At 45.0% G+C, this 12,268-nt stretch overlaps 1 protein-coding gene across 3 annotated transcripts in view; it reads right to left on the bottom strand.

Annotated features, from left to right (window-relative positions):
* The window catches only part of PKN3 (protein kinase N3), a 21,310-nt gene that overhangs the window by 8,087 nt on the left and 955 nt on the right, over positions 1-12,268 (bottom strand). The window contains exons 2-13 of one of the 3 annotated variants that reach the window (XM_025205018.1): positions 10,039-10,156; positions 8,941-9,223; positions 8,211-8,365; positions 6,847-6,976; positions 6,578-6,729; positions 5,225-5,423; positions 4,732-4,923; positions 4,352-4,461; positions 3,607-3,750; positions 2,150-2,225; positions 1,352-1,532; positions 232-343 (exon numbers count right to left, since the gene is read on the bottom strand). In XM_025205018.1, the coding sequence (XP_025060803.1) occupies positions 232-343; positions 1,352-1,532; positions 2,150-2,225; positions 3,607-3,750; positions 4,352-4,461; positions 4,732-4,923; positions 5,225-5,423; positions 6,578-6,729; positions 6,847-6,976; positions 8,211-8,365; positions 8,941-9,223; positions 10,039-10,113 (1,809 nt within the window). In that variant the 5' untranslated portion in view covers positions 10,114-10,156. Of the gene's footprint in view, positions 1-231; positions 344-1,351; positions 1,533-2,149; positions 2,226-3,606; positions 3,751-3,825; positions 3,877-4,351; positions 4,462-4,731; positions 4,924-5,224; positions 5,424-6,577; positions 6,730-6,846; positions 6,977-8,210; positions 8,366-8,940; positions 9,224-10,038; positions 10,157-12,268 lie in introns of all 3 variants that reach the window. The other 2 variants (XM_025205019.1, XM_014520266.2) reach the window with 2 other exon arrangements.

Below are 12,268 nucleotides of genomic sequence, written 5' to 3'. Positions count from 1 at the left end.
GAACATCTCTCTTTAGTGTCTTCTTGAGGGCCAAAAACCCAATGCTAAGCCATCTCACTAGCTTCTACACCCCAGGAGATTAGCTAGCCCTAAAGTGACATCCACCAGAAGAGAGAGAAATTTCCTCCCCAGCATTTTTTACATTTTTTGATTTGGAAGGGAAGAGCAAAGCCCCATCTCTAATAAAACCAGCCCAGCCTCCAAAATCCCTCCATTCATTCAGATTCTTACTGGAGAGTCTGTGGGAGAAGGCACCATTTCTTTGGAGTCTGCCGGCAGAAAGAGGCGTGGAGGCTTGCAGGGAGGTTCTTCATCAAATATCAGTTTACCCACTGGAAAGTTACTGCATGTAAAGAATATATTTTAAGTAGATCTCCAAGGAACAGAGTATGATGGCCAAACATGCAGCACCCAAAATACTTATACAAAGTTTAAAGTCATCCCAAATCACTGGAGGGTAAGACTCCCTGATTCACACTCCCCAGGTCTGAGAGGAATCAATGGAAAACACGCTCCTTCAAAATTCATTTGAAGGAAAGAAGCCTTTATTATGCTGGTGGTGTTTCTACTCATGTCAGGGTACCTAGCACACAGACACTATGTATGCTATAGAAATGTCTACCAACATCATAGCCATCCAATTAAAGACTATAAAGTAAACCTCAGTTAAATTAAGCTGAGATCAGTTGGCTATTCGTCCTCTTCCAGGGCAGGTAGACCAATTATTTTCTTCAGGTGTAAATGAAAAAGAGTTGAAGCACACAGCTTTGGAACAACCTATTCAGGTGCATGGTTGGATTATTTGTATCCACACAGGAGGATTGTATTCTATACCAGTACTGGATAAATTGTGGCCTTTTACAGAACCCACATACTGCACATCTTAAGGAACTTTAATAAAAGGACAGGTCACTCCTTGCAACTGCATAATCTACATGTCAAACTAAGCATGACAACCTGCTTTATTTTCCCTCACATTGTCATGTTCCTGCCACCACATTCTTGTCTCCGGCTTTTCCTGCTCTAACATGTGACATTTAAGGATAGAAAAAAAAGGAAAGCTGATTAAAACCTGGTTCTGAAACCAGGCCACTCTTTAGAATTGTGATTTTGAAAGTTGGTCTAACAAACAATAAATCAGAACTGCCTGCACTACACTGAATGGGCCACTAAATCCATGATCTCAGTCTGTATTAGCTTTCCTCACTATCCTGAGTCAAGTCCTATAAACAGAGCTTTCATACCAAGATTTTTCCCAACCCCATGAAGTTTCACGAAGTGTTCAGATGCACTCTGTGCCCATTTGTGTCTGTTTCCCAGCCTTAATTCCAACAGGTCTCATCTGTCCCACCTGGATATCAAATCAATTTGATTTGGCAGTGGAGCTGGAGAGGCGAAATCTGAATGAGCAGGATCCTGAAGTGGAGGGCTGAGAGTGGTCGGGGAACTACATGGTGGGAGGATGCTCATCATTAGGCGGCCCCAGGCAGCAATGTTTATGTTCATCTGAGAAGCTCGGAGAAACTCCTTTCCTGGAGGAGGTGAAATTAGCAGTGTTGCAATATGCACATGGCACGTTAGAGCCATAGAATCACAGGGAAGTACGGCTGGGAGGGACTTTAGGAATCTACCTGCTCCAACCCCCTGCTCAAGGCAAGATCATCCCCTTCTAAGCCATCTCGTAGAAGTATTTGCCTAACCTGTTCTTAAAACTGCACAAGAAACCCCCTCCACAACTACCAGGCACAGGGCCTAAAAGCATCAAAAACACCCACACATGCCACAGATAAAGCAGGGAAACAAGGGCACTGTCAATGGCCTGCCACTACAATGACAGGAAATAGTTTATTAAAATACTCTCAAGAGATCCAAGGAAGAAGATGGTGCCCCCCACTAGCGAGAAAGGCACCCCCCCCCCCATCTATGCCAAGCTGATCTTGGAGTAAGATTCTTTCCTGATTCCAAATGGGGGGGGGGGGAAGCAAGCAACCGGACTTCTACCACTTGCCTAATGAGTTGAGCTAATGCTGTTCCCTAACAGATCTTCCTACTCACACATGCTGACCTGCAAGCATCTAAAACACAGCATCAAACTAGGTACTGCACCCCCCTTCCCCCACCAGTGGGCATATGTTTGCTATCGGGTTACCTTTCTGTTTGGGGAAAATGCGTTTCTGGCGCTGCAGCTTGGGCCTTCTCTCAATAACAGGGTTACAGAACATCACCTGACAGGAAAGCAGAGAAGACTCTTCAGAGACCTTTACTTGCCCTTTGAACACTAGCTTAAGCACACTGGGCCTCTGATCAAATACTTCATTCATTCAGGAAATTAGGAGTCATTTGTTCAGGCGTGGCCCAGACTGAGTTATGCTACCTACACCCCACAGATTTCATGTTAATTCTATTTTTGTTTAAAGTTAGTCCTTCCTGCTGTCCTGACAAAGGGACAGATCAGTTCATAACATCTCTGCTCTCCTTCATTTAAAGGACATCAACCAGCTTCTCAGACACTATCACACATTACTGATGAAATGCAGCCATCTCAGGGGTGGGAAGCAGCAGTTGACCCATATCAAATGAGTGATAAATGGGGAAACTGCATAATCACGCTGTCACAGATCTCGACCTGGGTAAGATTCCTTGGAGGAATCTTCTAACCTTTTGCTCGCTAAGGAAGCAGGGCTGAAAGACTCCCTAGTCTGTGTTTCCCTGAATTTTGTCATCATCCTTAGAAGGATGAGTGCGCCCCAAGGGGACCAGAACCTCCAATTCCAAGCAGTAGGAGTAATTCAGACCTGATCATTAAGCCATTCTCTTTAATTAAAAGTGTCCTCATTAACTCATAAAAACAAGGTTTGGCTTGCTTTTGTTCTGTTGCTCTCAGGTAACGTTAACGGCACCCTCTAATCATCCCTCTGGGCGATCATATACTCACGTCGTTGTAGTATTACGCTCCCCGGTTTCAGCTGGTGATTTTGTCCCTCATTTGCAAAAGATATTCAAGAACCCAATTTACATTTAAATCAATAGCAGTTGGGCACCTACATGTCTTTGAGTATCTGGGATTAGCCAGCTGAGCCCAGATTGTTTCAGCTGAACAGGCCACTCCAGAATGCTGCCCCCCTTTACACCTTTCATTCTGAGGTCCTTAGCTCTTTTCAAGAGACACCACACCATTAACAGGGGGATGAAAAGAACTGCATTATGGATGCATCTTTAAACATTCAATTTGTTTTTGGATAAGTTGCCCTTGCAATAAATAAGGTTTATAAAAAAGAAAACAAGAAAAAAATTACATTGCAAAAGCCCATCTTTCCTCTTCCTCTCCCAGGGAGGAAGCAGATTACCTTGGAGGTAATCCCACTATAGACCAAGGATGGGAGACAGTCTAGAGATTAGGGCAAGGAACTGAGACAAGACTCCAGGGCTCCTGTCCCAGCTCAGGCACTGACTCACTCACGTTTGGTATGTCACTTCACTAGTGCCTCAGCTGAACCCACCTGATGCAAGGAAGGTTAAACTCAGAATTATTTAACTGTTCAGTGCAGCATCCAAAAGAGACCCAGGATGGGGACCACCCTGGAAAAGGAAGTCTGGAGCATTCACCTCTGCAAAAAGCGTCCCCTGGGGCTCAAGAGAGAGGCACATCCCGTGGCGTTCATTATCGAGGAAGTCATCCAAACGCAAGAACTTCACTGCACACAGCTCTCTCCAGTCACGCCAATAAACTGCAATCTCCAGCTCTCTGGACTGCAAGAAGAGAAGTTTGGTAATGTCCTAGGTCCAGGTTTGGATCTCACACACAACACACTCTCCGAACTCTACCTGGAGGTCTGGAGCAGAATCCTTTTCTTGCCTTGTAGAAAGTTTGGGCAGCTACATGATGCAGCATCCAAGACAGACACAGAAAGGAAGAGATGACAGTCTCTTAAACCTTACTGCTTCTCACTTTCTCTGATCTTTGCTGAATTTTACAAGCTACAGTTCTTTGGAGGCAACTCATCTTCAACTGATTCCCTGCAGCCTTTGATTTGAGACTGACCCTCACTGTCAGATATCCTGAAGTAAGCTGTATTCCAGGTAAAACGGAATGAAGCTGCTCACCTGGGGACCGAGGAACATCAGATGTGTTCAGGCGGAAGTTCTGCCAAAGCTCTATTGCCTTCAGGGCAGACAGCGTTAATGGTATTTAACAAGTGAAAGGGGGACAGTTCAAATAAAGGAGTTGGTTCAAACAGAGTAGCAAGTTAAATGAGTAAAGCGAATAAAGTGAAAGAACAAACAGCTACAACACAGGGGACCTGAGGGCAAGACCAGAGATCCCTGACCCCACTATTTCTATCACACTTACCCGATCCAGCTCAATAGCAAAGCTCTGGTCCCATGCCTGGTTATTAACTGGCCCCCAGTTTGTCTGACCAACCACTTTATTGTCCACTTTGAGCACCGCAAGCACCTCATCTAGGCAAGGAAGAAAGCATTTGTTACTATGTTTCGCAAGATACTGCTTTCTAAGACATCCTTCCTAGAGGTGCCTCCCTCACCCAGTCAGATTTCTAGCACAGGAGAAATCCACTAAAGAGAAAGACGAGCAGATGGCTCATCCTCTACTTCATTATTTCAGGAGCCAAGTGCCCCAGGTTACCCATCACTGTGCTCACAGCACACTGTTAGGAGACACCAGAACCACAAAAGTACCATCACTGATCCGACAGGGAACATCATACTCACTACATAGCTCCTCGTTCCGCAAGTGCTTTCCTGAAGTGCTGAGGCCATAGATGCCCATACCAGCCCTTGCTCTGGTCAGGGACCACAGGTCACTTGGAGATGCATGGATAGGAGATGAAGCAGCCATTCGGGAACGTCCTGGAACCTTCTCCAACAGATCCTGACACCCCATCAGTCTCACTTCCAGTGTTCCTGAGGAATTGCAGCATACCAAAGAAGGTTATGTCTAGAAAAGTTAAACTGTTCCATTCAGTCTGTTCTCACATGGGCCCAGAACCCTTTTAGCTTTGCTTTTTAGATCACAGGTTCAAACCCAACCTAGCTCAGCAGTGACTGAAAGCCATCACCATCTGACATTTTGTAGAGACTAGCACAAAGCTAAGTCAATGTCTTCAATCCACTTCCTAGCACACCAAGTGTCCACATCACAATGACACAGGAAACCCATTCAACTCAGCTTCTCCCCACAACAAACTGCACAGAGTTCAAGTACCTGTAAGAGCTGTAGGTTTGATCAGTGAAGTAGAAGGCTGGACCCTGCCATGCTGGGCTCCCAGAGAGGAAGTGTTTACTAGCTCCTGCTTGATGGCTGCCCGCTTTGGGTGATCAGGAGAAATCTCGCTAAGCTGCCGTTCCAGGGACAAACGCAGCAGATCAATCTTCTGAGATGATTCTTGCAAGCGGCCTTGAGCCTGGTAACATGACACAGAGAAAAAACGGGTCTAGGCTTTGAACTGCCAGACCAGGGCACTACTGGGCCTTTGCAAACTCAAGGGCCAGATGCCATCCTGTTTGCAGAGGATGGCAAGAGACAGCACCACTTTTATCCGCCTAAGTCATTGCTTTGTGGGATGAGAGGGATATAGCCCTCTTCACAAAGACTGGGGTAAACTCTCACCAACATATTTCCCACTTGAACAATAGAAGCTGAGGATATGTGCTCCAATGCTCTTCTTACCATTCCAGTACACTCATCTTCAGAGCAGCAGTTTGGTCTTCTAAAGGTTTTTACTAAATATTGCTGGCACAATGAATCCGAGTTGAATGATTGCTATAGGTAACACTATGCACAGAGTTAGAGATTTGACCAAAGCTTTTAAAGCATTTAATGATAACTAATTCTTGAAAGAGCCCTGCAGGGTACATGAGAGTTTTCCCCATTAGACAGAGGAGTCAACTGAGGCAAAGAAAAGTGAGTTGCCCCAAGTTACACAGCAAACCAGTGGCAGAGCTAAAAAGTTGTAACTCACTTTTACCTGTTCTAAAGGCTAAGCAACATTTTTTTTCCTGGTTTGCTGCAAGTGTTCTTCCTCACTAGCTTTGTTACCAAAGTGAGTTCTGAAATGCAAATCAAACCACCACAGCATATGTAGAGGACTGTCTATGCACTAGGTCAGTGGTTTTCAATCTTTTTTCATTTGTGATGCCTAAAAATTTTTGAATGGAGGTGCAGACCCCTTTGAATTGTAAGTGTGGGTATTCACATGCTTTTGATTGATCATAGTCATCTTTCGTGGACCCCTTAGACATAGTTGGCGGACCACCAAAGGTCCATGGACCACAGGTTGAAAGCCACTGCACTAGGTTAAAGGCACTGCCATTAAGCACTACAGGCAATGAGCAAGATGACAAGGACAATATGCTCTCACTCATACAGCCAGTAACAGTCAGAAGGCTGAGTAGAGGTGCACCTTATAAACTAACTGAATCAGACATGCATAAGCTTTTATGGGCAAGAGCTCACTTCATCATCTCTGATTCACTCTGTTAGGTGCATCTTTACCTTGCCTTCTCCAGCCTAGGGCAAGTCATTATCGACCCTTCAGAGAGTTGCAGTGGTACCTACCTCAGCCAACAGCTTGCGATCCTGCACCCGGCTGCCTCCTATGATCTTCACCACATTTTTTGCCCCCTCTGCCACAGCAGCTTCAATGCGTAGGTGATGCTGCAGCTCCTCAATGCGCAGCTCCAGGAGACTGATGTTAGCCCCTGTCCTCACTGGTGGTGTTGGAGATAAACAGAGCAATCAGGCAAGCAAGAGGCTGAGTGTACCAGACTGCAAGTGTTGCTTCAGCAACATCCCTTCAGTGCCATCAGATGTATCCAACATCCTACCTGCTGGATCCGCTGCATCCTCCGTGCCTCCTGCCGACTGAGACACCTTCACAATCTGCATGCGGATTATCTCGATCTTCATCTTGCTGTCCTGAAGCATCTGCTGGGCAGTAGCAAACAGCTTCCAATCCTGACAAAAGAGAATGGGTGGTTAGAGATCTAGACAGATCAGCAATGAATCTGAATAGTGTGTTAAGCTGGGAGGAGGGGGTGCTACCACATCCAAGGACAAGGGGTTGCAGAAGGTCCTGAAACCATCATAACTGATTGTACAGAGGAAATACAAAAGGATCGAGTTCCTTGATTTATAACCATTGTATACAGAGATAAGGACCCTGTGATGCGTTAGGATCCCACAGATGTGATTAATTACTATGGGACAGTCCTAACCTATGGACATACTCAACCAGTAAAAGACAGGTCTGATGTTGTAGCAATTGAATCCTGTGATCTTTGGTCAATTGCATTGACAGAGTTGAGGGAGATGGAATAAACTGCAATATCCCAACCTAATTTAGCATACGTGTCTTAAAAAAAACAATTACATTTGAATTACCCTGACTCTCAAATACAATTATTAAATAAAATTATTCCAGATCTGACAAATGGGACAGGTGAAAAAAACACAGTAAATCCCTACAAATTTCTCTCTGATAATTCATCTCCAGGGATACTGTGCACTCTGACCTATTTCAAACTCTGTTGAGATTATGAGTATCATACCAATTAGGTACGCATCAGAAACTTGACATGGGACAGAGTCGCACAAAGGACATAATCACAACAGTTTTCCGTTTCATTTTGCTATCTGTCCTTAGGTATGGTCATTTGGCACCGTTCTGTCCTACCACTTCCCCAAGTCTGTTCTCTGGAGGTAGCATGTTTTGTTTGTAATCAAACAAATGTAACACTTCTAACGTACTTTATAGGTAAGTTCAAGAGACCCCACTACAGGCAAATATGGGATAACCCGCTTCCCTGGGAAGTCTATCTGCAGTTAGGAGGTCAGAGATGAGCGTAAACCCCAGAAGCACAAGCTTTTACGCCCAGTGAAACTTGGCTTTTTTATTCTGCTTAGTTCTTGGACTCAACTACAAACATCCTGAAGCTACAAGTCTGATGCAAGCAGCATGAACAGCATCACTCACCCATAGGCTAGAATGTCAGCCTGTTCCACAGCTGTACGTCATGCCAGAACTGCACAGCTGGGGCTCAGACAGACAGCCTGAAATGAACCCTACATTAAAGCACACTCACACCCAGATCTGCAGTACACAGTCTGTGTTTGCACTTTTATTAAATCTTGCTTCACGGTGCCCCTTGCTCCCACATGATCATGCTCATTCCTGCTAAACAACACTCACCTTTGATGCTGTGTTTGAATACATCTGGATCATGTTCTCGGCTCCCTGTTTCACCTTCATCTCAATGTGCAGCTGTTTTTTAAGAGCCTCAATCCTCCTTGCCACCAGGCTTGAGTCCTGTTCCCAGAGACAAGGGTCTGGAGACCTAGACTCATCTGTGAAACAACAAAGTGACCTCTGTCATTCTCTCTCTTTTGGATCCCACGCAGGGTTACTGATGGGATGAGGGGGAGAGTGCAAATATGGGTTCACCTGAGGAACAAGCTCTCCTACCTGCTTGTGTCTCCTTTTCTAATAACAACCCTATGCTGAGGAATTATAGATTTCTTGGGAAGAAGCCCCAAGGATGCCACCACCTCTATTCCCATTCAGGCCTGTCCAGAACCTGCCTGTTGGATTCTGTCTGAAGATGCTGCCCCAAGCTCTGCAAGTCAGTTTGCATCCTACTCCTGAAACTCATCCACATCCAGTGCTCTCATTTAGCCTTCTCCCCCCTCATATTCGGTATCACCTCCTTCCATCTTGGTAAATGACATTCCCAACTTTCCACACTTTGGTTTCTCTCTACACTGCTCATCTTAACTAGATGTATGCAAAGACAAATTGAGGTTCCTTTCCTGAATGGAAGCAATTCTTACTTCCTGGCTTAGCACCCAAAACAAGTTGGCTCTAAGGAAAAGGCTGAAGCTATCTGACCAGCTTCCCCCACAAAGCCTGACCCAAGACCTACCTGTCTTTCTCTCTGGTTTCTCCGTTATTACAATGCGAGCATTAAGCTCCTGAAGCTCCCAGTGCAGCTGTTCCAGTTTCCGACTGGAAGATTTCAGCATGTGCTCTACATGTACAAGGTTCTTCCTGTCTGTTGTCACCTTGCGCAGGTTCTCTGTCCCCTCTTTGATCTTCAGTTCCTTCTGGATGGCCCGACGAATTAGTTCCTTTTCATCTTCAAGTTTTTGCTGGAAACCTGGATCCATGAAGTTTACCCCATCGCTTAGCTGCTGAAGACAGCTGCCCTGCAATCAACCGGTACCAGGAAGAAAGTTACAGAGATGACACGGCAGCATAAGGGTGAATGAGCAATACATGTACGGCCTTCTGTAACTACATCTTAAGTAGAGAGCGGCTCAACCAAAATCCTTTGATCCAACCCATCACTAACATTTAAAAGAAGATCATCAAATTCAAATTTAGATCTGATGTGGAGCTCATGTTTGATCTTAATATATCCCAACTTAACACCCACAACTGAGGCAATGCAATTCCTCACCAAGTTTTCTTCTTGCCATGTAATACCTTTATTTATATTAATGGCCCTTAACTATGAAAAAGCAAGCCGTAATTTGTCTTTATCTTGGTCAGAAGTAAGTTTCTTTCACATTAGGTAGAAGATGCAGCTCTACACTACATCTAAATGGTCTTGAATTACTAACTGCCCCAAAGTCAGACACTGACTGAGCACCTAGAACTTTCTGCCTCATCACAGCTGCGCCTTCATTGCATGGACAGCCACAAACTCCTCGCTGGGGAAGAAAGATACCTTAATCCCTCACCTGTTTTATAAATGCATGAGCAAAGTTGTCGCTCATCACCAGCAACTATTCCTGAAAAGGTAGCCAATGTCATCTGCAAGCAGCGAGATTGATTTAGAATACTTGCTTTATACGCTGACAACATTAACATCTGTTTTTGGCTTTGCCTTTTAAATCCAATTTAAACCTATTTATCTGGGTGAGAGGTGGCTCAATGACAGCTCTGGAGAGCCATACCCTATTGACAGCCTCTGACAACAAATATGTACCACAGGCGGTAGCAGGGCAAGCTCTCTTACCCTGTAAGCATGTTTTCGACTCAGGCAGAAGTACTTAGCGCCTCGTCCAAAAAGAGATGCTGCTGACTCCATCATTTATTGAGGGAACAGAAAGCCGCTCTGGGCAAGAGACTAGGTTCTATTTAGGCAGAGGGATTTTAAAGCAAGGACAGTGATTAAATTAAAAATAAGTGTTGTTAATACTCCCACTTTTACACAAAACGCAGAGTTGAGAGATAAAGTTCCTTGTACATTAAGTGACTTGCCCAATAACACCCAACAAATCAGTGGCAGGGTGAGGTACGGAACCAAGGAATCCTGGGTTACTGCCGTACTATTAGACCGCACACGTAACGATAGGATTTGTATTATAGGGTCACAGAGGCGTATTAGGAAGCCATCTTCAGCCACAAGGCACGTACCAATGGCGTACAAACCACAACTGTTTAATTGTTTTATTGTTGGCTAAAATCTTGTACCACAAAGTCAGACTTCTGGAACACGTTTTCCAAATTTCATTCTTAAATCAGGTGCCGCCTAAATTTCAGCTTAATGGCAAACAAATAAAAGCGAGAGACCAACACAAACTATTTTTAGATGTGACTTAAACCCAAGTCAGTTCTACTAGCAAGCCAGGATAGCCAAAATAGGAGCTGTTAGGAGCGGGAACAAAACAAAGTAGTTCAGATTAACATCCCAATTCCAGGAAGTTCTCGCCCATCTAGCAAATCCAGGAGTCAAGCCAAAGTCCTGAAAATACCAAAGGCTGCATCAGAAGGGATTTGAATCATGGAGCCCTTGAGTCACTCAGCCAAACTTTACCAGCTCTAGGTCAGGAAAAATCAAAAAGCCTTTTGTCCAATATCTAGTCAGTGACTAACAGGAATCTGTTCTTCCAATTCTATTTTAAACAAATATTCGGAAAAGATGTGCATGCAGATTTATTTTCCTCCCAATCCATACTGACGGGGGTATGTACGCACACCAATCTGGCTCAGACCAGTAAACTAGGGTGGGTGGCCAATGCAAGCTGAGTGCTGGCAAAAGATACCGAGACAAACAGACATCCTTCATTTATACGCAGAAAAGGTGTGGAGCGGGCAGCAGCAAGGCAATTTTCCTCCAAGCTACTCCCTGCCAAATGCATGGGCTGAAAGCCATCTTATGTGCCTTGTCCGTTTTCTAAATATAAATATATTTAGAACACATATAGCCAGGGTCATTGTGTGAGACTGGATCTTCTCCTCTCGTGTGGATCAGATGATACCACAATACTGGCACTGACTGTAGGGGGGGGGGGGAAGAGGAATCAAACGTGTTCCACTATCATAGACAGTGCGAGGGCTGCATTTTTTGCACTCGTGTCAATTAATTTTTCATGTTCATTTGCAAGTGGTTTAGGAAAGTTGGTGGGGCATCTGGAAACTGCCACTGCTCATGCTGCAGCTGTTCTGTGGTTCCCAGAGAAGGTCAGTCTCCTAGAGTATGTCTGCAATGCAATCACAAAATGCACTTGCAGCTCAGCAGCATACCCAAGCTCCCTTCAATTAGCTGGTTTTGGTACTGATCGCAGTGTGGCTGCAGCAGCATGGGATTGAGCTTCCCCCAGTACATACTTCCCCAGGGTGCCTAGACAGGCATGTGCAGCTCAAACTGAAGGGGCTAGACCAGTGATGCTCGACTAGCGTACCACAGCACCTAGGGTGCCAGGAGATCCTTTTAAGGGTGCCATATCACCTACACATGATTCACACAATAAACCTATAGAGATTTCCAAGAGGAGTCCATAGCGAGCGTCAAAACTTTCTCACCAGTGCCGGTCCTTCCGAGTTCTTTACAACCAAAGAATCGCTCTGATATTTTTCTGTAGTTAAAAAATGAGTGAAACTAAAAGCTGGCATTTTCTAAAGGGTGCCTTACATCTGTTGAGAGATACCTTGAATTTAAAACGGTTGAGAATCCCTGAGCTAAACCAACATCAGCACCTAAGTTACCTAGCTTGGGTTGTATCAGGTATACCTACAAAAACGGCAGTCGCACCTTTGGATTGCAATGCAGAGCTATCCCCGCCGACATAAATTGCACTGGTTTACCGAGAGGTTTTAAATCATGCCTTTACTTAACCCAGCACAACGCTGTGCCTGGACCCACGGTGACTCAGACCACTTTCCTCCGAACCGAAAGCATTTGTTTGCGGGGAAACAAGGGAACTACCCGTGACATCAGCTCCTCCCCAGGCCCAGGGGACCGA

This window comes from Alligator sinensis, unplaced genomic scaffold, assembly GCF_000455745.1.
Source record: "Alligator sinensis unplaced genomic scaffold, ASM45574v1 scaffold388_2, whole genome shotgun sequence".
In the NCBI taxonomy this organism is placed as follows: Eukaryota; Metazoa; Chordata; order Crocodylia; family Alligatoridae; genus Alligator; species Alligator sinensis.
Note: the sequence above shows the minus strand (reverse complement) of the source record. Positions and strands in the feature narration are given on the sequence as shown.